Source organism: Aethalodelphis obliquidens, unplaced genomic scaffold (genome assembly GCF_003676395.1).
Source record: "Aethalodelphis obliquidens isolate GAN/ISIS:26980383/991018 unplaced genomic scaffold, ASM367639v1 scaffold12, whole genome shotgun sequence".
Lineage (NCBI taxonomy): Eukaryota > Metazoa > Chordata > Mammalia > Artiodactyla > Delphinidae > Aethalodelphis > Aethalodelphis obliquidens.
This window is the reverse complement of record NW_020837956.1, coordinates 8,310,418-8,337,024: the sequence shown is the minus strand read 5'-3', so window position 1 is coordinate 8,337,024 and position 26,607 is coordinate 8,310,418. Positions and strand designations below refer to the sequence as shown.

At 50.2% G+C, this 26,607-nt stretch overlaps 2 protein-coding genes across 2 annotated transcripts in view; one reads left to right on the top strand and one right to left on the bottom strand.

The window, feature by feature from the left end:
* ABCG5 (ATP binding cassette subfamily G member 5) overlaps window positions 1–8,171 on the bottom strand; it is a 33,972-nt gene extending 25,801 nt beyond the window's left edge. The window contains exons 1-4 of the mRNA XM_027113246.1: window positions 7,890–8,171; window positions 7,079–7,200; window positions 1,127–1,263; window positions 945–1,043 (exon numbers count right to left, since the gene is read on the bottom strand). Coding sequence (XP_026969047.1) covers window positions 945–1,043; window positions 1,127–1,263; window positions 7,079–7,200; window positions 7,890–8,035 — 504 coding nt within the window. The 5' untranslated portion in view covers window positions 8,036–8,171. The remainder of the gene's footprint in view (window positions 1–944; window positions 1,044–1,126; window positions 1,264–7,078; window positions 7,201–7,889) is intronic.
* A 167-nt stretch (window positions 8,172–8,338) lies between these two features.
* ABCG8 (ATP binding cassette subfamily G member 8) lies at window positions 8,339–26,362 on the top strand. The gene is made up of 13 exons (XM_027113896.1): window positions 8,339–8,477; window positions 12,824–12,925; window positions 14,512–14,662; window positions 18,194–18,432; window positions 18,898–19,030; window positions 19,121–19,390; window positions 21,647–21,809; window positions 21,898–21,981; window positions 22,857–23,056; window positions 23,484–23,560; window positions 24,229–24,496; window positions 25,471–25,598; window positions 25,685–26,362. The coding sequence occupies exons 1-13, from the start codon at window positions 8,415–8,417 to the stop codon at window positions 25,820–25,822; spliced, it is 2,016 nt and encodes a 671-aa protein (XP_026969697.1). The 5' UTR covers window positions 8,339–8,414; the 3' UTR covers window positions 25,823–26,362.
* The last annotated feature ends 245 nt before the right edge of the window (window positions 26,363–26,607 follow it).

The window sequence follows — 26,607 nt, the reverse complement described above, 5'->3', positions numbered from 1 at the left end:
CCTACTGCCCCTTCAGCTGAGATAGAGGATTCCCTTGGATCCTCAAAGGCATTAAAGGAAGGCTAGCTTTGGAGCCTGAAGTGCAGGTGTAATCTGTGTGCCCAGGAAGAACCTTCACTGAGGCCTCAGAGTGGTGAAGCCTCTGAGGCAGACGTCACCAGTGATCTCCGGCACCTCTGAGAGCCAGTTTCCCAGAGAACTGTGCCTGCTTCGCAGGTGGCACGTTGACCTGTCCTTGGTCGTATGTTTCCAGCCCAGACAGAAACGAGGCAATGTTTCCAGGTAAGGCCCCTGTGAGTTTACTCGCAGCCTCTTCCAAATCAGGTCCACTTAAAGAAACAGATTGGAACTTAGAGTTGACAATTCAATAGTTCCTCCTTCACCAACTGAATCCAGTTTGGACGAGGCACATTCAAGACGCCTCAAAGAAAGTTGAGAAAAATCTCAACAGGGCTGCAGGGCAACGCACAGTGAGGAAAATAGCCATATCTGTTCAAACACAGAGCTCTCAGGACAGCGCCACCCAACAGAAATATCACGCAAGCCACATTTAGAATCTCAATATTTCAGTGGCCACATTTTAGAGAGTGGAAAGAAACAGATGAAATGAATTTTAGTGGTATAATTCCTTTAACCCAATACAACCAAAATATTTCCATTTTGACCAATAATCAATATCTTAAAAATTGTTAATGAGACGTTTCCCATTCTGCGGTTCCAGACTAAGTTCCTGAAATCTGGTGTGTATTTTACACTCACAGCACATCTCAAGTAGGTCTAGTCAGTTTCAAGTGCCCCAAAGCCACCTGTGACTAGCGGCTGCCAGCGCAGCCCTTGACTCTTAAAGGGTGGAGAGCGAAGGGGAGGAAGGGGCAAGCGGAGGGACGAGGGGGTGCAAAGCCACAGCGGGGTGATCCCTTGGGTGGCCCCGGGGCGGTACCCACCTTCTTCTGGAAGAAGCCCTGGGAGCCGCCGCGGATGGCCAGCAGCGCCGTGTAGCACAGCGTCTCGCGGACCGTGAGGCTGCTCAGCAGACTGTCGCTCTGCAGGGGAGGGATGTGTCAGCAGCCCCCTCGCCGGCTGCGGGGCCAGCGGGCAGCCGGGCAGGCGCCGGGGACGCGCGCACCTGCAGGACGTAGGAGAAGCAGTCCTGGAACTGCTCCCTGCGCAGCGCCCGGCCGTTCACGAACACGTCCCCGAGCAGGGTCCCCGTGCGCCGCAGCCTCCCGGACATGGCGTCCAGCAGGGTGGTTTTCCCCGAGCCTGGGAGGAGACAAGAGAAGGTCCTGGAGGAGGCCCTGCACGAGGCCTCGCGGGAACTTCCCGAGACCCTCGGTGAACCCGCGGTCCAGCCCTGACTTGTTCTCTCTTTGGCCTCATGGGACAAGCTCATGGCTGGAATGAGTCCTTCCAGCTTGTCTCCTCAATGAGAGGGGACAAGCTGTTTCTCTCCTCCACGTCAGGACTGGAGGAGCTTTGTCCTCCTGTTTGTTTGTTTTTAAAGCTGCTTGAGGCTGAAAAAGAAAATACAGGATCAGAATAAAAGGAAAACCAGGGTTCTTGGAAACGTTTGGATCCTAGGACATCTGAATTTGTTTCTGTGACCCCCTGGGATCCTCTGGTGGTTCCTGAATGTAGGCGACACTGCCCAGAGCCTCGCTGACTTAATCAAGTGTGGTCTGAGGCCGAACAGCCTCAGCTCCACCTGAGAGCTTTTGCTAGAAATGCAGAATCTCAGGCCCCAACTCCTAACCCGGATTCTGCTTTTTACAAGATCCCTGGGTAGTTCTCATGCATGTTAGAGTTTGAGAAGCACTAGCTTAGCGAGTCCTTTGGTTAAAACCAAGTTGGCCTCAGCCTACACTGAGAGCCTTGGGCATAATAACCCAGCTGGCTGTCGCTAAGGACTTGCCCACAGAGGAGGTGGGATGAACTAACTACCCTGTGCTGAGGTGACTGGAGGGTGAGGTTTCTCCTGGTTTGCTTTGTCTAGGGTTACAGTGATCCTTCAGGGTAGGACACCAGCTGGCCCTTCCCATACACAAGCTTACATGGGCCCAGAGAGTTAATGGAGACAGGAAGAGGAGTCACCAGGCCTTTCCTGACCAAGGCTTTTAAGCAGTTAGAATGAGTAACAGGAAACAGGCAGGAGGTTCTGGGCTGTCTGAGAAGATGGCAATAGAATTCTACTGAGGATGTGATGACTTGCGCAAAACCAAAGAAAAGACCTTTTGTTCAAATATTTTAAAGAAACCGCTGGTTGCTCTGAGGGGTGCAAAGATGTATAAGCCAAGCTCCTGGAGCAGTGGTTTTCTTATCTAACCCACGACTGACGCAGCTCAGAGTCAGCCCCACTATGTTCAGGTAGAGGTCAGCGTGGGGAAGGGGGCAGAGTTTTTGTAAAGAAACAAAATGTGACTTCACTGGGGTTGTCTTTCAAAATGTGCTCTGCAGTGTCCCAGTCACGATATTAAGCCTTGTCTGTGGTTCTTCTAACTTCTAATGTAGCCTCCCTAGCCTTACATTTCTGGGATCCAATCTCAACTCTGACAGACCTTCCAAAGAGCCTGTCACCTGGATTCCAGTTCCACCACTATCTCAAAACTAGCCTCCTTCTTTGTTGCCAAATCCAGTAGATGCTTCTCTGTATGTTGTCTGACTTCCCGGCAGCAGCTGATACTGTTGCTTGCCCTTCTCTGTCAATCTCTCTCCCTTGGCCTTGAGGCCACCTCATCCTCTTGGTTTAATCCTGCTGGTCTGGCTGCTCCTTCTCAGCCTCTTGTGGGTGACCCTCAGGGTTCCTCTCATGTCACACATCCTCACTGCGCAACAGTGAGCACCAACTTGCTAGACAGCATGTGAGGGAGCCACTTCGGAAGTAGCTTCTCCAGTCCCATTCAAGCCTTCAGATGACTGCAGCCCCAGCTGACATCTGACTACCACCTCATGAGGGACCCCACACAGAAGCATCCAACCAAGGCACTTCCAAATTTCTGACTTGTAGAAACTCTGAGAGATAATTAATGATTTTTATGAAGTCACTTAGTTTGGGGATCCTTTTTTAAACATAGAAAAAGGTAACTAATATTATCCTTTTTTGAACATGTGTCAAATACCTATTAACTCATTAATGAGGGTACCAGCAGGATGACCAAAAAGGATTCATATCCTCATTCAAAAAAGGATATAAGGGACTTCCCTAGTGGCGCAGTGGTTAAGAATCCACCTGCCAATGCAGGGGACATGGGTTCAATCCCTGATCCAGGAAGATCCCACATGCCGCAGAGCAACTAAGCCTGTGTGCCACAACTACTGAGCCCACACACTGCAACTACTGAAGCCCACACGCTCTAGGGCCCACATGCCACAACTACTGAGCCTGCATGCCTACAGCCCGTGCTCCACAACAAGAGAAGCCACTGCAATGAGAAGCCCATGTGCCGCAACAAAGAGTAGCCCCCGCTCACCACAACTAGAGAAAGCCCACACGCAGCAACAAATATCCAATGCAGCCAAAAAAAAGAATGCTTTTAGTTTTACAAGATGAAAGGTTGTGGGGATGGATGGTGGTGATGGTTGCTCAACTGTGTGACTGTATTTAATACCACTGAACTGTACAGTTTAAAATGGTTAAGAAGGTACACAAAAATATACTCAAAATAGCTTGAAGCCTTAAATACAAGACAAGACACCATAAAACTCCTAGAAGAGAACACAGGTAAAACGTTCTCTGACATAAATCGCAGCAATGTTTTCTTAGGTCAGTCTCCCAAGGCAAAAGAAGTAAAAGCAAAAGTAAACAAATGGAACCTAATCAAACATAAGCTTTTGCACAGCAAAGGAAACCATCAACAAAACAAAAAGACAACCTACAGACTGGGAGAGAATATTTGCAAACGATTCAACCAACAAGAGCTTAATTTCCAATATATACAAACAGCTCATACAGCTCAATATCAAAAAAACAAACAACAATCAAAAAATGGGCAGAAGACCTAAACAGATATTTCTCCAAAGAAGACATACAGATGACCAACAGGTACATGAAAAGATGCTCAACACAGCTAATTTTTAGAGAAATGCAAATCAGAACTACAATGAGGTATCGCCTCACGCCAGTCAGAATGGCCATCATTAAAAAGCCTACAAATAACAAATGCTGCAGAGGGTGTGGAGAAAGGAAACCCTCCGACACTGTTGATGGGAATGTAAATTGGTGTAACCACTATGGAAAACAGTATGGAGGTTCCTTAAAAAACTAAAAATAGACAACCTAAGTGTCCATCAACAGATGAATGGATAAAGATGTGAGATATATATATATATAAAATATAAATATAAAAATACTCATACATACACACACACACACACACACACACACACACACACACACACACATGACATAATGGAATATTACTCAGCCATAAAAAAGAGTGAAATAATGCCATTTGCAGCAACATGGACAGACCTCGAGACTATCATACTAAGTAGGACAGAGAAAGACAAAAATCATGATATCACATATGTGGAATCTAAAAGATGACACAAATGAACTTATTTACAAAACAGAAACAGACTCACAGACATAGAAACAAACTTATGGTTTCCAAAGGGGAAAGGGGAAAGGGGAAAGGGGAAAGGGGAAAGGGGGAGGGATAAATTAGGAGCTTGGGATTAACAGATACACACCACTATATATAAAATAAACAAGGGGACTTCCCTGGCAGTCCAGTGGTTAAGACTCCACGCTTCCACTGCAGGGGGTACAGGGTCGAACCCTGATCGGCTAACTAAGACTCTGCATGCCTCATGGCGTGGCCAAAAAAAATAATAAAGTAGATAAAATAAACAACAAGGACCTACTGTATAGCACAGGGAACTATATTCAATATCTTATAATAACCTATAATGAAAAAGAATCTGAAAAAGAACATATATATAACTGAATCACTTTGCTGTACACTTGAAACACGTTATAAATAAACTATACTTCAATAAAAAATAAATTAAATAGTTAAGATGGCAAATTTTACATTATGTATATTTTACCTCAATTAAAAAAAAAAGGAAAGAAGGGTTAACGCCCTACAGGGCCATAAAACTGTGACCTTTGGGTTTATCCTCTCTAAATGGACAGAAATCACCTGTAACTAAACAGTCTTCTGCAAGGGAGCATGCAGCCTAGAGTCTACGTCCTAAATGATCAAAAATAATGAGTCAAATAAAATTACCTTCCCCTGGAGTGTTAGTTGACTGTAGACAGGCTTACATTATGCAGACCATTCTCTAGTGAGACTTTGAACACCTAAGTCATCTTTTGCCTCACTAGTAAAGATTTGATAAACAATACTGCTTTAGATGCGACACCAATGAAATCATGTTATTTTCTGAAAAACTAAGAGTAATTCATAGAATTAATTCATTTGCTTAATCATTTATTCAGCAAATACTTATTAAGCACCAACGATGTGGCCAGCCCTCTCCTAACTGTTGAGGATACAGCAGGAAAAAAAAAAAAGACCAAGCTCCCACCCTCAGGGAACTTGCAGTCTACCTTGAATTCATGTTCAGTATAAAAGGATGGACAGTCATAAAAGCATGATAAGGTATCATCAGACACCAGCCCATGAGGCCCTAGAACAGGGGGCTCCACCCACTGTTCTGCTGAGATGTGCATGAAGATGTACATTGGCCTGTGGGACACACTTCTGAGAAGTGGGTTCAATCCCTTGTTGTGCTGCATGCCACCCTTTTTTATCCTACACAAGGAAGGAAACAAGTGACACATTATTATAGGAATAACTCAGCTTTTCTTTTTAAAGAAGTATAATTATCAAAAGGAAAATTAGGATGACCCTGGATGTTATGGTACATGCATACAATTAGAAATGGTTAAAAATTGTAAAAAGAAAATAAAAGGAGGGACTTCCCTGGGCCCAGGTTCAATCCCTGATCAGGGAACTAAGATCCCACAAGCCGCGGGGCGTAGCCAAAAAAGAAAAAAAAAAAAAAAAAAGGAAATCTCAGGGAAGTGTAACCATTCTCGCCAGTGAATTCCTTTTCATTTCATCTTAACAACACTACTGTTACCATCCAGCTGTCCCCCCACTGCAGCAGGGGAGTGGCTGTGGATTTAACTCCCCAGGTCGAAAGAGGCTAACCATGCTGAACTTTTATCACAGACTTATATTGCACACCTCTGTTAACGAGCAATGCAAGTGAAGACTGGCAGGAAGTGTCAACAATTTGCAAGCAAGAACTCCATCAAGAGGCTCCTGGGAAGCCAATTTGTCCGAATCTTTCAACCTTAAAACGTGCAGGATAGCCTAGTGTAGTGGACCCTGTGATGTGCCACACAGATTTATTCCCTCTTCAGGGCCAATGCACCCATCCCCCCATAGCTGTGCATCCTCAGCTGTGACCTTCACAGGGCATTGCCCCAGCCTCAAGGGGCTGCCTCCCCGGAGGCTCCACCCTCCCCAGCAATGACTTGCTGATGCAGGGAAACAGGAGGGGAAGAATGAGGTGGGAAACGGGCACATAGATAGCCTCAGTGGAATCTGTGATATTTAACTCCTTTAAAAAAACAAAAAAGGATCTTAAGTAAATACGGTATAATGTTAAGATTTGATAAAGCAGAGGTTAAGACACGAACATTCTTTATTTACTCTCTATCTTGCCTGTGTGTTTGAAACATATCATAATTTTTAAAAGACCAATGAATATGGGGATAAATGGGCATCTTTGTGCTTATTTAATTCCTTTTCCCATCTCCAGGCAGGAAAATTGTGTTTACTGAGCACCCCTATATGCCAGGCACTGTGTTAGGTGCTTTCCAAACTGAAATATGAATTAACTTACATGTTCGGCAGGACTTCGTTTTTTTCAAGGATCTTCCTAAAGATTACACGTTAGCACCAGGTTCTATTCACAGTCACACAGGCCATCAGATTTCATTCTAATATCAGACCTGTGGCCTCCTTGGTACAACGTGAACCTGTCTCCTCAATGTGGTGTTCAAATCAAGCCACAGACTCTTTCGAGTCCTCGTGGAGGATTTAGGGGACCCCCAGCTTACCCGAGCTCCCCAACATGCACATGATCTGCCCACTCTCGACGTACAAGGAGACATCCTTGAGGATCTGCCTGGTCCACTTCTGTCGACGAGACGCGATGTCCCACCAGGGCCCCACGCGCTGGCTTTAAAGGAAACCCCGTGAGGGAAAGGCAGCATGGGGTTCTGGAAGGGTCCAGCCCCTTGTCCCCCAGCACCGATCCCAGCTCTGCCCAGCCCAGGTTGTCTCTGGACAGGCTCCTAAGTGTGTTTTAGCCTCAGTGTCCTCCTCTGTAGACCCTGGCAGGTAGTGACAGAAGATCATCTCTATAAAGCACCTGCCTAGCAGCTGCTCTGAACACCAGCTCTCTCTGACTGGCTGGCAGATGGCAAACAGGACACTGTTAATTCCTTCGGTTGACGCTGCGTTCCTTCACCCGGTTTCATTACACCTCATGCTCCCAGCACCCCCGTTCCCCCATTCCCCCATTCGCCATCCAAGTAGGGAAGGCCATCGACAAGGGAGACACGGGGGGAAGGGGCATAAAGCAGGGGAGGGGGGCAGAGCACAGCTGCTGCATCTGTCGTTTGTCATAGCTTCCAGTCCTGCTGTGGACAGAGGGGCTGTTCACCATGGCCCCTCACTTCCCTCTGGCAGCCCTTCCCCTCTCCTCTCTCTACCTCCACCCACTAGAGAAGGAGCCCAAGCCTCCATGCATGCCCCCCCTTAGTGAGGAAAGCCAGCAGAGGGCAGGGAGGCCCACTCACCTCAGGCCATGCCTGTCCCTGACCACAGCTCAAAGCTCCCAGCAGATGAAAGAGGCACTGGCCTTACCTGACACTGTAGGAGGCATGGAGAATGCCCAGGCTGTGTCGAGGCTTAGAAGCAGCTGCAGGAACCTCCTCTAGGGAGCACTGAGAGCTTCTGTTTACCTGGAGTTCCGAGGACCCCGCAGGGGTCAAAAAGTGGAGTTCACTCATGGCCAACGGGCCGCAGAGACAGGGGAAGTTTCTCGCCTGACCCTCCCTGGGGCGGCTTCAGCCGAGGAGCCAGAGGCAGACAGTCCCGCCTGCCCCTCACCTGGCCCTGGAGCCCCTCCTCAGGCCTTCCCGGTGGCGGGCCTGGGGTTTGGCCGTGGATGCCATTATCTGATGTACCTTTAGCCAGAGTGTGTCTGCGTGTTATCTCGGCAGCGGGCAGAGCACACAGCCCGTGTTTGTGGCAGGGCTGGCCAGAGAGGAATGCTGGGAGCCAGACCAGAGGTTGCCTAGCTCTGGGAGACAGAGAACGTTGGCCCTGGCCGGCAGTGGTTAAGTCCAAAGGAAGCTGCAGAGACAGGCGCAGACACCACTGGGCCCCATGGCTGAGGAGGCCCCACAGGAGACAGGGCTGGGGGACAGGGCTGCTCCCCAGGATGACTCGGTGAGTGATGGGGAGTCACCACGGTCCTGGTGGGAGGGGGCACATTGGACCTTTCTCTCCCTCACGAACTTTCGGTCCTAACTCAGCAGCAGAACCACAAGCAGAGCGAGGACGTGACAGCAGGACTCCACTTCCTGGGCATCAGAGGGCTGAGGGGAGCGGACTCAGGGGCCAGGGGTTGGTGGGGGGGCTCTGAGGTCACTTCCTGTCCTAAGACGTGCTCCTACAGGGAAATGATGTTCTTGTTTGCGACCTGAGCTGATCTGGCTTCTTTCCAAATGAGACTCCATCACGGAAATGCGCTCACACCGCGCGGGGATGTTGCAGTGTCTCCTCTGTCCATGTGGCTGTCAAGTTCAGAGCCTCAGTGGCAGCAAACTGATGAGACAGGATGGCAGAGGACTCTGTGGGAACATTAGAATTTATGCTCCAAATACAACAGGCGGTCGTAAGATCCCGGAGAGAGCTGGAAGGAATACACGACACGAGGGGGCCAAGAGGTACAGGGTCTCTGCCATCATTTTACATGAGAAATGTTTGCCTGAAAAATGGCCTTTGACTGAAATCAGGATGTGGGTGGGGTTTGAAGCAAGAAGTGAAATCGGAAGACAGAAAGGAAGCAGATGCCCACCCTCCACGCCCACCTCATGCCACTGTCCCATCTGTCTTCTCCGGCTGTGAGTGGGCTGAGGGGCGGGGACAGAAAGACATGAAGGGCCACAGGCCACCTGGACTGGCCTTGAGTGGCTAGGACCTGACTTCAGCCAGGGCTCGGAACCCACCACTCCCAGTCAGCTCTGCGGCCAGAGCAGGTGACCAGCCGTGCTCTGGGAACACCCCCCGGGGCCGACCCCTGCCAGGAAAGGATTCCTAGGAGCCGTGACTGCAGTGCTTGCTCTCAGCCTGACCAGGAGACAAAGTCCCCCGTGGCTTTGGGGACACTTTCTAGAAGGTCTGACAATTCAGCCACCACCGCTTGGGATGCAAAGAACTGCCCGAATCTGACATCCAGGAACGTGTGCAGGCCCTGCCATTTCCAATTGCCTTTTCTCCACTCCCGTTATTCAAGGTGCCAAGCGACAGTTTGCCCCTAACATTTATGGAGCCTGGAACAAGAGGCTGAGGGCTATGTACCCTATGTCTAGATATTTAAAAGTTACCAGTCAAGTTAAAAGCTATTAAATAAAATAGTTTTTATCCCCTTAGCTTGACATACCTTCTTCACAATGTGCAAGGCCAGGTGTAAATTGAAAAATTCTAGGATTTGTGGCTTCCAGCCCAAGCCACAGCCTGTCTCCCTTATCTGCCCACACCCAACGCCACACATGACCACACACACCCCTACGTGGTCACCCCATCCTGCCCACCCACATTCCATCCATACCCTCCACAAACAAATGCCCCTCTGGCCTGGGGTGCCCAGGAGGATAGGCCTGAGACGAAGTTCATGCAGCCCTGGGAGTGGACTTGTGGCCACCTGCACAGGGAATTCTGGGGTCGCAGGTACGTAGAATGGCAGGCGCCCTCGGCCCACAGGCTCCTCGGTCTGTGGGCAAAAGCCCGGCCAGAAGAGGACAAGAGGGACTGAGGCCTCTGTGTGGAGTCCTCAGCATGACACTACTTTTCCAGGGCACGGGTTCCTCATCTTAGAGCAAGGAACTTGGGTTCTGCGCTCCCCGAGTCTCCTTCTCCTCTATGCTTCTGACTCAGGAATCTGATCAGAAGTTAATACAAGGAGAAATTACAATGTAGCCCAGCAGCAGCCGAGCTGGTTACCTACAAATAAACCTGCTTTTGCTTTTTTGGGTGTCACCTGTCAGAAATTCAAGTGATGTTCTGACAGTCATACTGATTAAGATGTCAGCTGAACAGATATTTAAGCATTTGAAAAATACAGAGAGTTTGTCAAAACCTCAGGAAGCCTCTAACAAATCCTTCCTGGGAGCCAAGGAAAATATTTCAAAATGGAACAGAGGTGGTCCCCAGCCTAGCCACGAATTCTCTTCTTCTGAAAGTGGAGCGGTCTACGCAGCTCTGGATAGCACAGGCCCTTGATGGTGGCTGGGGCCCCTGGCTGGCCTGCGCCTGCCGACTTAGCCCGGGAGCAGGGAGCATGCACCTCTCTCCTTCCTTTCATCTGTCTTCCCATCTGATACCTCTTTCCCCAGGGCCCCAGCACCCTCCACCTCCTCCAAGCTCCCACCTGGAGAGTGGAAGCCTCTAGGCTTAAGGTCACCACCACACACTGCTCCAGACTCCAAAGTGTCCAGCCCTCCTTTCTCAGCAGCACCTCCACCTCCAAATCTAACCTGGGGAGATTCTGGCCCAGCTGTTTGTTGCAGAAGCAAATTCTGAGCTAACTCATACCTTCTACAATTGACTAATGTTCCTCCTGCAGATATTTACCTTTTAAGAACAAACAAGCAGGATGCATGTTAGCCCAAATGAGTCTCTCAGCAATGGACAGACTTTCTGATGGTTCAACCAAATACAACAGGAAAACTAGGCAGTGGGAATGCCCGTTGTGCAGGTGGTGACTGAGGGGCAGGGCTGCAGGGCCGACCCGCCGGAATCCAGAGCTACCCGTGACCTCCCCACCAGCTTCATTCTCCATCTCCGAGGGCGTGACCCTCTCGCCTCCTGCAGCTGGGGGTCGAGGTGAGAGCGGAACTCTGGACTTCTCCTCACGGACACACTCTTTCAACTTGACAACATATTTTGACAAATATTTCAGACAAAGCAGTTTAAAGAATGGTGAACTTCCATACCCATCACAAATTACCAATAGCTTTGAAGCCCATCCACTCCCCCTACCCACCATGGACCCTTCCCTCCTGTAACCCTTCCTATACCCCAAAGACAGTCCTTCTGCTGACTTAGCTGTTGATCTTTCCTATGTTTTTCTATATAATATACGATCTTTACTGTACTGGTTTAAACATTAAACAAGGTAAGTAGCTATGGTCTGCTGTTTCCACACTCTCCCAGAACTCTGGGGGTACTCACAGTGAGCCTGCAGCAGACTGTCCCCCGGATTTACTTCCCTCCACTTCCATTGGTCTCAATGTCCCTTTTAAGGACCTTTTACCTCCAACATTGCAGGGATGCTTTGACAAAGACTGCTGGATGTTATTTTCACAGAAGTCACAAGCCATGTTGTTTCCACATAAAGCACACGGACGCTGCGGAGACAGTGAAAATATAGCCTGATTGGGTGCTCAAGGTCAGCCTGCCTCTACGTCTGCCTGTCTTGCTCCATCCTCATCACCTGTCTCATCCACTGAAATCTAAGCTTCTCAAAGACTGTTCTTTTCACAGTCACACCCCAAACTCAAGACTAAAGCATGATGTGGGCCCCCATAAGTATTTGTTGGATGCTTGATTGATTGATTGAAGGAACACATCAGTGGGGGAATGGCAGCTCTGAGGGGAGATCGGAATCAACAGGAACTTGTTATCAACAGGAACTTATTAATGAATGTGTACTTTCCCCTGCACTGCTGCAATGAAAGAAAAATTGAATATGTTAAAAAAAAAATAACAGAAATCTTATGAGGCAGGTTCTTCCTTGCTTGGGCCTCAGTGATTTAAATGATTGAATTGATAAAACAGAAGGAACTCAGATCTGCAGATGGTTAATATCATTCGAAGTTATCAGCTGATACCATGAAGCATTGATTTGTTTGATGTACATTCAAATAAAGCAGCACTCCAAAAACAGCAAAAAGATGGTGATGAGGAGGAGGATGACAACGATGGTGATGACAGGGACTTCCTCTAAAATCTCCCAACAGCATTTTGAAGAGCTTTGTTGTGAAAAATCGTTACCAAGATAAGATGCAACTCCTCTAATGGTAGTGTCTTCACAAGTACCGAGCACTAGCTTGTTGATAGCGGTCTTCCTCTCACATGCTGGGTATGGAAAGTCTGTTTGGCATCAGGAGATACTAAGCCAGATGCAGGGAAGAGAAAGTTAAAGGCCAGCCCCCAGCCCAGGTCTTCTCTGAGCACAGAGGCTCACGAAGCTCTCTCCAGTCCAGGGTCTGGGTCTCTTCCAAGAGAGATCTGCGTTCAGCTTCCAGCAGCCTGCGGTTGAGCTTCTCTGGGGCCAGAGGCTGTGCTGGAGGGAAGCCCCAAAGCTCTCTCTGCAGGGAGGCGGAGCCCTGCCCTCATGGATGCTCCTGTTTCCTCAGAGCCCTTGGGTTCCTCCTGCAAATCCATCTCTTGTCCACTCGGATCTCACCCACGCTAGCTCCTGCTCTCACCTCTCTGGGTCTCCTCTCTCTGTTTTCTCCTATGTCCTCCTCCTTCTGAAGGAGCCCCTCACCTGTCATGTTTCCCGGCAGGGCCTCCAGGACAGCGTGTTCTCCTCTGAAAGTGACAACAGCCTGTACTTCACCTACAGTGGCCAGTCCAATACCTTGGAGGTCCGAGATCTCAGCTACCAGGTAGAGGCACACCTGAGTGCAGGTGGGAGGAGCAGGCAGGGAGGGCCAAACAATTCCCCAAGTGGAAGGGAAGGGTGAACCCAGCTGGGGGCCCTCTGCCCTAAGGACGGAGTCCAGGCCACAGTGATACCTCACGTTTTGGCTGCAAGCACCACGGAGACGTCCGTCAACTACACATATTGGAGCTGGAGGTTGACAGACATGAAAAAGACAATGAGATCTTTGTTAAAACATAAAGCCAACCATGTGAGCCCGTGGGAAAAAATCTCTAAAACTCATTTTTAACTTTATATTTTGAAATAATTTTAGACTTTTGAAAAAGTTGCAAAAATAGTGCAGAGTTCCCATATACACTTTGCCCACCCTCCCCTAATTTTAACATCTTGCTTACCCATAGCACAGTGATCAAAACTAAGAAATTAACCATGATATAATACGATTAACCAAACTACAGACTTTATTCAGATCTCATCAGTTTTACATACATATATATACACATATGTGTGTGTGTGTGTATATATATATTTTTTTTTTTTCTTTTTGTAAAATGTACTTCCCTGGAGCTAATAAAATATCAGAGTGCAAGGACTGCTGCCCTTTCAGAGGCTGTCAGGAATCTCCTGGTCAGATTCTAGGACCCCTATTTCCCACGCCTCCCCAGGGCCAGATACGAGGTGGCCCAGGCAGAACATGCTGAGACCTGGGATGGTAAACCTCGGAGGCCCAAGTCTGGCTTCTGGGGAAGTGAGTTAGAACAAGCTGACAAGCCCCACCATAACCTTTCTCTGCTCTGCCACTTACTAGCTGTGTGACCTTGAGCAAGTTACTTCACTGCTCTGAGCCTCATCTGTAAACAGGGATTATAACAGTACATACGTTATAGTAGGTTTGCAATGAGGACTGAATGATAATGGATATAATAAGCAGATGAATACAATGCCTTGCACACAGTAAATGCCCGGTAAGTTATTAGTAAATTACTATTAAATAAAAGCATTGTTTTGCTCCACGTTGTGTTTTTTTTTAATATTTTTATGTTGTGTATTTTTTTTTTAGGCTGCATTGGGTCTTTGTTGCTGCACGCGGGCTTTCTCTAGTTGCGGCGAGCAGGGGCTACTCTTTGTTGTGGTGCGCGGGCTTCTCACTGCGGTGGCTTTTCTTGTTGCAGCGCATGGGCTCTAGGTGTGCGGGCTTCCGTAGTTGTGGCTTGCGGGCTCTAGAATGCAGGCTCAGTAGTCGTGGCTCACGGGCTTTGCTGCTCTGCGGCATGTGGGATCTTCCCAGACCAGGGATCGAACCCATGTCCCCTGCATTGGCAGGAGAATTCTTAACCACTGGGCCACCAAGGAAGTCCCTCCATGTTTGTATTTATTTCTGTTCTGCTATTACACATGCTTCCCAAGTCTTCTCTTCAGACTTGGAAATGGCAGCTTCGGGTTCTCAGCATGGTGGGGTCCACCTCCATGTTTGGTAGAACCTGAGTGGGTGACCCCTCAGTCCTGTTTTGTATCAACAGGAGGATGTCTCCTGGAGGGAGCTGAACAGAAGTGAAGCTCTCTGAGGAACCTTTTCATGTCTCCCCACAGGTGGACATAGCCTCCCAGGTGCCTTGGTTTAAGCAGCTGTCTCACTTCAGGATGCCCTGGACATCTCACAAGGACTCTTGTGAGCTAGGCATTCAGAATCTGAGCTTCAAAGTGAGGAGTGGACAGATGCTGGCCGTCATAGGGAGCTCAGGTACCAATAAGGGCAAATAGCTGGGCAATGGGTTCTCTCTCTCCTGGGATGCAGAGTGGTCCCTCAAACAAACAGATGCTCTTTACAGAACGCTTTGCTGACCAGTAGAATAATATAGCAGAGTGATAAGAGCACAAGTTCTGGGTCTGACAGCTGGGTTCAAATCTCAGCTCCTCCATTTACTTGCTCTCAGGCAGTCACTGCCCTTATGAATCATGAGTGGGCCTCTTACAGCTACAGTCAGAGTTTTGGTCCTTCATTAATATCAAGGTAAGGCCTTTCCAAAAGCATCATGCAGCTTTGGAATTGAATATTCTTTCCAGGGTACTCCTCCACCACAGGAAGCACTCATTGATTGCTCCCCCTGAATCAGATTCCTGTTTTGGTCAAACAGTGGGTAGGCACAGCCCCTGCCACAATTCACTTCTCAGATACCCCAAGTCTTAGCTCAACCTTCAACCATCTGCAAAGATCCAGATTTTTGGAGTGCTTCAAAAAGTCACTTCTGGGCTTCCCTGGTGGCGCAGTGGTTGAGAGTCCGCCTGCCGATGCAGGGGACACGGGTTCGTGCCCCGGTCCGGGAAGATCCCACGTGCCACGGAGCAGCTAGGCCCGTGAGCCATGGCCGCTGAGCCTGCGCATCCGGAGCCTGTGCTCCGCAACGGGAGAGGCCACAACAGTGAGAGGCTTGCGTACCGCAAAAAAAAAAAAAAAAAAAAGTCACTTCTGCAGGCCAAACTTAAAAGTGTAGAATGCCAGAACTGGAAGGGGGCTTGGAGAACAGAGTTCTTTCCCTTCCACTGTATTCTACCTTTCTTCCTCCTGACCAGCCTGGAAGCATCTTTAGAGGAGGGTTTTCAAACTACCTAGTTCTCAATATTGCTAGAGTATCTTCCTGCCCCATACCACTCCCCCTTCATCTGACAGATGAGAAGACCAAAGTTTAGAAAAGAGGAATGATGTCTAAGGACATACATTTAATGCAGAGCAAGAACTAGAACTCTGGTCTCCTGGTTCTCAGATGATGAAACAAATTCAACTGATTAAATTTTAAAGATCTTACTGACTTTATTCAACGAGTCATGAATTGGGCAGCAATCCAACTGGCAGACAGAAAGTAGCACTGGAGAGCTGTACGAAATGAAAGACTTTTATAGGCAGAAGGAGGGAGGACAAGGAAGTTATTCTAGCAAAGGGCTGATTGTGTTAGGCAAGGTCACCTTCCTTTGGGGGACAGTAGGGGTCTATCAGTGCTTACCAGGTAATGTCAGATGGGCTGGTTTAAGATTCCACTCCCGGGAGAGATTGAAACTGTAATTAAGTTAGGTATTAAGTCTCAGTCCGGTGGTGTGGGGCTTAGGACAGGTGACTCCATTTGGGGTTTGCTGTTTCTTTCTTTCTTTCTTTTTAAACACAGATCAAGGCATTTCTCCCTTACACAGTGTTAGAGGGAGCACTTTATACCTTTCAATTAATCATTTCCAGAAGTAGAGATTACTCAACTTTTTGAACATTTTAGTCTTTAGTCTTCTGATGCGGAAAAGTTCTGTTTATTGTCTAACCGAAGATCAAATGCGACGATGTGTGCAAATGCACTTTGTAACCGAAACAACTCCCACAGATCAAGTCTCGCCAACTTCTGGTCCTGCCCCTGCAATTCGGATCTAAACAAGAAAAATGTGCAAACTTCACAGGCCAATTTTGTTTTTGTCTGTAACACCTGGTGGCTTTTCTGGTTATACCTGCTTTTTCTCATGAACTGAGAGTCGAGGGGGCATATGGGCCTTACTAGGCACTTCCACAAAGCTGAGTGTCATGATTGTTAATCCTGGCCACACACAGTCCTGCAGCTGTTAGCAACCCTGATTTGCGGCTGAAGAAAAGGGCAGTCGGGAGAGGCCAAGCAGGAATCACACTGAGCATCTCCAGAACTTTCGACTCTAGGCTCAGTGTGGTTTAGCTGCAGGTTTACTTGGCTGAAATTATTTAAATGATTTCTTAGAAAGGTTTACCAATTATACCACCTGTGATCTATACTCCGCTCACCAAAATTATAACAGTAAAGTGAAACTAATTAAAACAGCCCCCCAGGCATTTTAGCTTCTTCTATAGAATCAGCAGTAGTGCCAAAGGCGAATTAATTTACTGATTTGGAGATTCCAGCCATTTTATAAGGGTCTTGAATGCCTGTGGGTGTTTTCTCCTGGTTCACAGAGGATCTCCCCAAATATACTTGGCAACCTCCCCTGGAAAGGCTGCCCACACCTCCCACGGTTTTGTCTAGGAAATGTAGTCACCCTGCTCCCTGACTGGGAATCCTAAGGTCTCTGTAAATGTTAGCAAAGTCCCCTGCGCTCCCAGAGCCTGGACCCTATGATGTCCGAGGCTGAGCCGGGAGCAGGGCCAGAGCCCTCCCCTCTGGTTTCTCTCCTGGCTATTTTTTGCCACCTAAGTTCTCAGGGACCTTGAATGAGGTACACCCAGGAGGCAGCGTACAGGTCCCCTTCCACCCTGAGAACCTCCAGTAGGTAAGCAGCCGGATCACCGGGAAGGCCTCTGGAACTTTGTTGCACTGGGGGCAGGGGGCTGCCTGTGGAAGGCCTGGACTTGTGGTAAGGAAGCGCTGTTACACTGTGTATTGGAGTTTTCCCTGTTTAAAACAACTTGAAAAATTCGCCCTCCAAAAGGAGTTTGCAATAAGGAAACCAAACCCCCACCTGGGGGAATTGGACTGCGCTATTCCCAGCACCTTTGCAAGAAGGCCTTCTCAGAGCCTGAACCCTATCTGCATTTACAGTTAAAGTGGCTGCCAGAGAAAGAGTCTCATGGAATCTCATGGAAGCTGATCCAATCTGACACTTACGTCCCCAAATTGATAGCAATCACTATGTCATTCAGAAGTGGATGGTGTTAATTTGCGTGTCATGGATCCTTTTTTTTTTTTAAGAGTGGAAGGTACTACTGAGAAAAATGAGTGCAGAGGGTGTAGAGAAATTCAGAACCCATAGGCACACTGTACTGTAGTTTTAAAATCATTTCCACATTTATTACTTCTCTGTTTTTCTCCCTTTCTGAAAATACGTTCCAATTTTGCATTTTTAAGAGACACCCTATTAATTCTCCAAAATTAGTTCTTCCCACAACGCCAGCTTCTGAGCCAAATGATGTTTGAATGATGAAATGTTGCCGGCATGTTTGCCAGGCAAAAATAGTTAAGCTTCACAGTGCAATTAACACCAGCCTTGCTTGGAAGGGGGGGGGGGGCATCGCTCCAGGCATAGGCAGTCATGCGGCAACTAGGACTCCAGCCTTCTGTCACGCAGCCACAGGCCGACGTGGCCTGAACACCCCGCACCCCCCAGGATGCTCAAGTTGGCTGCCCCAGGCAGGTCTGAGAGCTGTGCCACCTTCCCTGAGGGCTGGTTACATCTGCAAGGACAGAGCAGTCTGGAGAGCGCACAGGCGGCAGTGGCTTCCAGGCTGGCCCCCGCAGAAGCTCCGCTCTCAGGGATACTTCTGGTGGCTCCTCAGGCTGTGGGAGAGCCTCTTTGCTGGATGTGATCACCGGGCGAGGCCACGGCGGCAAGATTAAGTCAGGCCAAATCTGGATCAACGGGCAGCACAGCACGCCCCAGCTGGTCAGGAAGTGCGTGGCTCACGTGCGACAGCACGATCAGCTGCTCCCCAACTTGACCGTCCGCGAGACCCTGGCTTTTGTTGCCCAGCTGCGCCTGCCCAGAGACTTCTCCCAGGCCCAGCGTGACAAAAGGGTAACTAACAGACCCCAGTGACCCCCAAGGAGCCAAAACACCCTTCCCCTCCCCGTCCCTCACTTCCTGCCTCAGGGTCCGGCCACAGGTCAAGTTTGAGCGACCCAGCTCACCATCTGTCCGTCCGAAAACGTCCACCGTGCGCTCAGCCCTGCCCCTCCATCCCCCGTTTTCCTTGAAAGTCCCATCTCAGCCCCAAATGTGTGATGAATATTTGCTCACTTGTTTTCCGGTTCTCCGTGCGGGCAGAAAGCCAGGGCATGGCCACGTTCCCAGTAAGTGGTGCTGTGCTCGGCACATGGGAGCTGCTCTGGATGTGTGGAAAGAATCAGGGAACAAACGTTGAATCGGGGAAATGAAGGCTGGCGCCGTAAACCCAGGCGTCTTTCCACTGTGGGTCGCCACAGGCCAGGCCGCGAGCAGGCCGGCGCAGCCCTCCTAAACCCGCAGGCCCCTGCCTCCCAGGTGGACGACGTGATCGCGGAGCTGCGGCTGCGCCAATGCGCCAACACGCTCATGGGTAACTCCTACGTGCGGGGCGTGTCCGGGGGCGAGCGGCGCAGAGTCAGTATCGCAGTGCAGCTGCTGTGGAACCCAGGTGAGGCAGCAGGGGCCTGCACCGCCCGCCTGGCTTAATCCGGTCCAGCCGGAGCCCTGCCCCTTAACCAGGCTTCTCTTTGTTGGGAAGGAATCCTCATCCTGGATGAACCCACCTCTGGCCTCGACAGCTTCACGGCCCACAACCTGGTGAAAACCCTGTCCAGGCTGGCCAAAGGCAACAGGCTGGTGCTCCTCTCCATCCACCAGCCTCGCTCCGATATCTTCAGGCTGTTTGATTTGGTCCTCCTGATGACGTCCGGGACCACCATCTACTTGGGGGCAGCCCAGCACATGGTCCAGTATTTCACGGCAGCCGGCCACCCCTGTCCCCGCTACAGCAACCCTGCCGACTACTATGGTGAGCCAGCCAGGCCAGAGGCAAGGAACAGGGCTCCCCTACACCCCGAACCCCGCCAGGAGAGAAACTCTCAGAAGCTTCAGGAGAACAGGACCGAGCATGGAGACAGGGGGGCAGATGGGGTGTATTACAGGCTTCAGTTTGCCAAGCATCAAATGCTAGGAATGGGGGCCTGAAGAAAGCAGCTTCTGACATAGCCACCCTTGTGTGCATGACAGATAAGAACCTTCGGAGAGCTCCAAACCGGAGGAGATATAATCCAAGAGAGTTTGGATCCATTTCTGGAACTGTGGTCTTCATTCAGATTCTGTAGGGAAACAGGATATTAGAGGTCGGAAACCACCAGGAAATCTTAAAGCCGTGCCCTGGTTCCCCCACAAAGGCAGGGAGCCCAGAGGCTCTGGGTGGTGGAGGGGGACCCAGGGCCCAGGCCAGCTCAGGCTTTTTGGTGGTCTTGGCCAATGAATCTCTAGGTATGAAAATTGCAGTCAGCACCAGAGATGCCTTTCTGCTTGGGGTCCTGAGGCCTCAGCATATGGCCCTCAATTCTTGTGGGGACAGTTGCCTTTCCAGGTGCCCACCCTGAAAGCAGGTGCCTGGATCCTGAGTGCTGAGGAATGCTGTGGCTGCCGGACAGGCTGCGTGGTTGTACCAGGGCTGGGGAAGCAGCAGCTGGGGCTTGTCCCAAACATAGGTCACCTGGAGCCCAGCCTTCCTCCCAGGATGGCCTGGTGTAGCAAGGGCCTCCCCAGTAAACATGATGACAAGGACCAGCTCCTTGAGGGCAGACACTGTGCCCACAGGTGCCAAGCACCAGAGGGTGTCCCTTTGACCCTCACAGCCCTGCCATGCCACGGTCATCTTCGTCCTTATAGATGAGAAAACTGGAGTCCTTATAATCAGGCGGCAGAACTGGGCCTCCCACCTCCCAGCCCAGCCCCTCCCAGACTCCAGGCCCTGCTGCCCACACCTTCCTCCCGGCATCTACCCTCCAACTCTCCCCTAGGAGGACAGGCCACTCTCTCTGGCCCACCAGCCCTCGCCCTCTGCACTCACTGCCACTGTGTGAACTCACCTAGAGGTCACCCTCCCTCCCTGTGCCCACGTGCCAGTTTGGCTTCCTGCCAGTGTGTCATCCTCTGGCTGGTCACCCCCAGATAAGGGGGTAGAGGGCACCTGCCAGCCTGGCCTTTGGGAACAATATGCTGTAGCCCTAGAGAGAAGTTACCAGAAGTCAGGTGCCCAGATCTGAAAAAACAAATTTTCTTTTTCTTAATTTTATATTATTATCATTTTTGGGTGGCGGGGGGAGCTCTTGCCCACAAACCCTGGGGCAGATGGCCCTCACGGATCCGGGCCCCACGGTCTGGCAGAGAATCTGGCGTTTGAAGCTAGGGCCCCACACACTGAAGGGACCTTTCATGGTTTACAAGGCCTCTCCGAGACGTTATCCCGCCTTGAGATGTGTCATGAAAATGGGAGGAGGGAAGGGGCAGAGAGGTTAAGAGGGATCCCCTGACCAAGGGGGGGATGGAGGGAGGAGAGGCCTAGGAAGGCCCTGGCTGTGACTGGCGGGTGTGCCCTTCTGGCATTTCAGGGGCCCCAGGAGAGGAGGGCTGTGGTCTGGGGCTACCAGGTGCTACCAGCGGGGGTGACATGGAGGTGCGTGCGGCCCAGCCTGTTCTCCAGCTGGTCGTGCTGGCTCCCTCCTCCCGGGACACTGAGAATTACACTTAATATTTGGCCAGACCCTGGCACCCTCCAGCCAAAACATTCTTCCCTTTTGGGCAGGCTGCTTGGGAAGCCAAAATGACTAATTTGCATTGAGAACTAGAGCTGCTGGGAGCCAGACTGCTCAGCCTCCCCGTGGCCAGCCTGCCTTCTCCCCATGGTGGGCACGCCCGGGAGGCTGAGTCCTCATCACAAGCTTCTTGGACGGCTGGAGTTAGAGCCAGGGCATAACTGTGCTGTGGCCTTGGGCTCCAAAAGCCCAAAGCCTCCTTCTCTGTCCTGGGGATGTCCCCATAATAAGCCTGCTTGGTGGGACCAGTGCCAGTGTTCACTGGCCCTTCTCCCGAGGAAGGCTCTCTGTAGACATCGGGGACAGTCCTGGGCAGCTCTCTGCCTCTCTCTGCTCTGACCGTCACTTCATGGTCCACTCTCAGAAGGTGGGGATCATGTCCCGGGGGCCCCGGGGGCTGACCAGTGTCATGGGCTGTGAGCACCTGCGGGGCCCGGGTCGCCCTCTGCTTACAGTGGACTTGACCAGCATCGACAGGCGAAGCCAAGAGCAGGAAGTGGCCACCAGGGAGAAGGCTCAGTCCCTTGCAGCCTTGTTTCAAGAAAGAATACGTGGCTTCGATGACTTTCTGTGGACAGTGGAGTCAAGGGAGCAGGGTGTGGGCACTTACGTGCAGAGGTAAGGCAGCCAGGTGGCCCTGCGTGAAGAGCGCCCTGCAAAAGTTGGCCGCCCCCAAGCCCCCATGACACTCTCTGTCTCCTGACAGCCCAGCTTCCCCGAGGGACACCAACCCCTTACAGCCTCCCACTAAGCTGCCTGGCCCCCTACAGCAGTTTGACATGCTGATCCGGTAATTACCATTTCATCACACACACACACACACACACACACTCCCCAAAAGTCTTTGTTGTATCAAATTAAGCCCTTTGGATCTAAAGTGAATTTGAAAGAGGAATTTGAATTTGAAGAGGCAGAATCATTTGGAAAAAACCAGCACCAGCCCTCCATGTGCTACAGAGCATTCCTCTTACTTTGATTATTTAAACAAAATCAAAATTTCCTTGATAGCCAGATGCTCGTAGAAATCACCCAGAATGACTATGAAAAATTCAGTTGACACAGGAGACCCTCAAGTAGAAAGGGAAGGTTCCTTGATCCACCGGCCCTCAGAGAAAACCAGACCTGAGTGTTTGGTGTGAGTCTAAGATGTTTCCATGCACATAACCGTTTTAATACATAAATGGGATCACACGTGTTGTTCCGTAACCTTTTTTCCCCCCCGCCTTAGAATAGCGCCTCTGCCTCTCATCTGGTTAGGTCTTCCTCAGGGTTTCCAAATCTAGCCATAATTCATTTACCCATTAAGTCCATATTGATGGTCAGATTACCTTCAGTCATTTGCTATTACAAGTAACTCTATGACAAACATCCTTGTACATACACCTTTACGCTCTTGATTGGTTATTTCCTCAGGATAACTCTTTAAATAAAATAGCAAGGTGATACAGTGGTGATAAAAGTCACAATCATTGACTGAGTACCTACTGTGAGACAGATGCGTTCATCGATTTTCTCGTTTGATCCCTCACAGTAACTGTGAGGTGGGCACTGCCCTCCCCACTGTACAGAGGAGAAAAATGAGCCTTACGGAGATTCAAGGACATTGCCAAGGTCACAGTGCTGGTGCCTATTGTCCCTTGGCACATCTTTATTCTGTTTTTTAAGTCGTCAGATTTCCAATGACTTCCGAGACCTGCCAGCCCTCCTCATCCACGGGGCAGAGGCCTGCTTGATGTCCCTGATCATCGGGTTCCTCTACTATGGCCATGGAGCCGTCAAGCTCTCCTTCATGGACACGGTGGCCGTCTTGTTCATGATCGGAGCTCTCGTCCCTTTCAACGTGATCCTGGATGTCATTGCCAAATGTGAGTGTGGCCTGCTCTCCATGACCCACACGTGGAGCAGCGTCGGCCATGCAATGAGCTAGTCCAGGGCCGGCCTGAGTTCCTCTGAGCTCCTGGAGAAGACGGGTTTACTGAATAATTTCACCCTGACTGTGAAATAAAAGATGATGGTTGTTTTTCAAGTTAGAACATTAGTATTAGTATGCAAATGAGAACAAATTACCAAGGAGTCTGAGGCATTCCTGTCCTAGCAGGAGTTATACTGACAGCAATGCAGAACTCACAGAATTACAAACATCTAAATTAGGATCTAAAATTGCCTGTTTTTTAAAAAAAATACATGACATTGAGGCAGTAAAACTATTTTTAATTGTACTAAGAGAGACTCAGAAACAGAGACACTGTAAATTAATTTCACTTTTTCATTCTCCTTTTCTCCCCTTTCTAGGTCACTCAGAGAGGGCGCTGCTTTACTATGAACTAGAAGATGGGCTGTACACTGCGGAGCCGTATTTCTTTGCCAAGGTGACTGGTCAGGCCTGAGAGTGAGTGGCCACCCTGGGTAGGAGGAGGAGCAGAAAAAGCTGCTCCACGTTGTACAGAAGTTACAGGGAAGCGTTTTGCTGAACTGTGGGGCCATGCATCATCTGTGGTTACAAATGCCACGTTGCTCTGGGGAGTTTCAGAGACTTGATATTGTTTAAACATTTACTACAAGGCCAGGACTATGGACCAGGAATGACGTTTTTCTGGTCCTCAGAAACCTAACAAAGAAGAGGTGGGAAACATCTAGCATACTTCACCTCTCCAGTCTCACCATGTCCCTGGGAAGTGGGTCAAGCAGGTGTGACTGTCCTCATTTCAAGGAAGCAGAGGCTCAGAGAGGTTATGTGGCTGTCTCAAGGCCACACAGCTATCAGGTCTGGGCAGGCAGGGTGGGGACTTGAAACCAGGTCTTAGGAGCTCTGAACTGCCCCAGAGGGAGCACATGACATCTGCAGGGGGAAGCCAGCAGTGAGCTCATGCTTGAGAGTCCCACACACCCACGCCCACCAGCCCTCCGTGCTGCAACCCCCATCAAACCACCAGGAGGGAAGGTTGGTGTCACTGGGGGCTGCTACTTTTGAACATTTAAAGAACAGTAGCAGATGAAGGCATTGGCTCCACATCCTTGCAAGGTCTGTCCTTCGCAGATCCTAGGGGAGCTTCCCGAGCACTGTATCTACATCATCATCTATGGGATGCCTACCTACTGGCTGGCCAACCTGCGCCCGGGCCCCGAGCCCTTCCTGCTGCACTTCCTGCTGGTATGGCTGGTGGTCTTCTGCTGCAGAACCATGGCCATGGCCACCGCCGCCCTGTTCCCCACCTTCCACATGTCCTCCTTCTTCGGCAACGCTCTCTACAACTCCTTCTACCTCACTGGGGGCTTCATGATAAGCTTGGACAACCTGTGGACAGGTGAGGCCTGCTCCCCTCACCTGGTCAAGCTTCTTGAGGCCTTCTGTGGCTGGATTGGCCTGCTTTCCCCTGGAGATGAGAGCTCAACCCTTAGGTCCGACTTCTGGGAGCAGGTGCCAAGGGAGTGGCTCCACACAGGGGGAGTGGGGCGTGGTGCAGATGACACCTTCTCATACAGCCCGGCTGACACCCAGGGCCCACCCTTGACTCTCCCTCACCCTCCACGTCACCAGTGAGCCAAGTCAGTTCTGCCTCCTGTGTCTTTCTGAAGTGTCCTCTTGCCTTACCCCCCAACCCTGGCCCCATCAGCCCATCGTGGGCCACTGTGATAGGCCGGTATCTGTGACCCTGGTTCCTCCATGTCCCCTCTCAACCCTCATCCATGCAGCGCGAGCTTCCTAAGGTGCAGATCCAGCCACTGCTTTCCCCGAGTGTTCCTGGGGCTGCTCATTCCCTGCTGCCTCCCCCAGCTCTTCTGAAGCCCCCAGGACACTCCATGCTCTCACGATGGAGCCTGTGCATCCCTTCTCTATAGGAATGCCACCCGCTCCCATCCACAGGCCTTTCCTGTCCTGTGCGATCAGGGTTCCTTCCTCCTCCTCCTCCCTGAACCGTGATGCCTCCGCAGGGTCAGGGTGCAGACTCAGTAATCTCTGGCTTGGGGCTGCTGAGTCTCCCCAGTCCGTAAGCTGTGTGAAGCTGAGCACATGCTGGACACCTGACACCTGACACTCTCTGGGGTTATTATGGGTCAAACGTGCGGTGATCCTGCAGCCACTAGGTCCCTCTGCCCCAGTCCATGTCCCGAGCTTCCCCTCTGCCCGTTCACCCTTTTGTTCTCACCCCCACCCCTCCTTGCTCCCTCAGGGGACTTGCTGTCCTTGGGTCAGAGCCACCATGGCCACTCTCCAGGCTTACTTCCCAGGGAGCAGATGATTAGACTGTGTGAGTAATGTGACTCTCACCGCCTCCAGTGCCCGCGTGGATTTCCAAGATGTCCTTCCTCCGATGGTGTTTTGAAGGGCTGATGCAGATCCAGTTTGGTGGGCACACGTATCACCTGGCAGCTGGCAACATCACCATCCCTATCCCGGGAGACATGGTAAGGAGCCAAGGCTTTGGACGCTAAAGAGATGGCAGCCGTCTGAGCATGTTCTTAATGAGCTCACTGATGTCTCTTGTCCCCAGATCCTCAACGCCATGGGCCTGGGCTCATACCCTCTCTACGCCATCTACCTCTTCATCATAGGCATCAGTGGTGGCTTCATGGTCCTGTACTATATGTCCTTAAAGTTCATCAAACAGAAGTCAAGTCAGGACTGGTGATTCACGCCCAGACTCCTGCCCGCCGGTGGGGGACTCGAGAAGGCCCTTCCACTGCACTTTCTCCCAAGGAGACCCTTCCCAGGCACAAAGAGGACCGTGAGAACACAAAGCTCAGCTACATCCTGTCCACAGTGCTGCAGTGGCACAGGCTGGCCACAGGATGGCAGTAGAATAAAGACAGTCGAAAGATATTTCTGATCCCCGGCCAGAGCTTGCGATTTACTGGGAATCTGAAAACCATACTTGGGGACACCTACAGTGTCGCTAATTTATTTCCTTTTGATATGTATTTGCATAGGCAACTAATACAAGACAGGAGCAAATTAGGTATGAATCGAGTAGTTAGGCTATGCGGAAACAACAACATAATAGTTAGTGGAATATTTGGCTTCATCTTCCAGGGTCCTCAAACTCTGTTGAGCCATTCTCAGTATAGAAAAGGACCTAAAACATACCAGCGAGGTACCATCCCTTCTTTCTGGGTGAGGTAATGGGCTCCAAAAGCCAAACTGAACAATTAAATATTTACTGAGCAATTGCTCCACACCAGGTTCAGGGCAAAACACTTTATTTATTTGGATCACGTCATTAATTTCTCTGTTAAAACAACCCTTTGTGGTGGACAGTATCCTGTTTTATAGATGAAGAAAGAGAGGCACAGAGTAATTGTCTGCTAAGTAAGGTCACAGGGCTACTATGTGGTGGAGTCATGTGGGGTCAGAAAGGCCTTCGAGGCCTTTAGGAGTTAGTGGGCAGAAGGCAAGTCTGAGCCACTGTGAGGCTTG

What these genes read in the sequence shown, in the direction of transcription:
- ABCG8 (XM_027113896.1), top strand. Translation starts at nt 8,415, where the DNA reads ATGGCTGAGGAGGCCCCACAGGAGACAGGGCTGGGGGACAGGGCTGCT. An exon ending in CCTGGATGTCATTGCCAAAT is followed by an intron (nt 23,057 to 23,483) that starts GTGAGTGTGGCC and finishes TCCCCTTTCTAG; the next exon opens with GTCACTCAGAGAGGGCGCTG. An exon ending in TCCCTATCCCGGGAGACATG is followed by an intron (nt 25,599 to 25,684) that starts GTAAGGAGCCAA and finishes TCTTGTCCCCAG; the next exon opens with ATCCTCAACGCCATGGGCCT.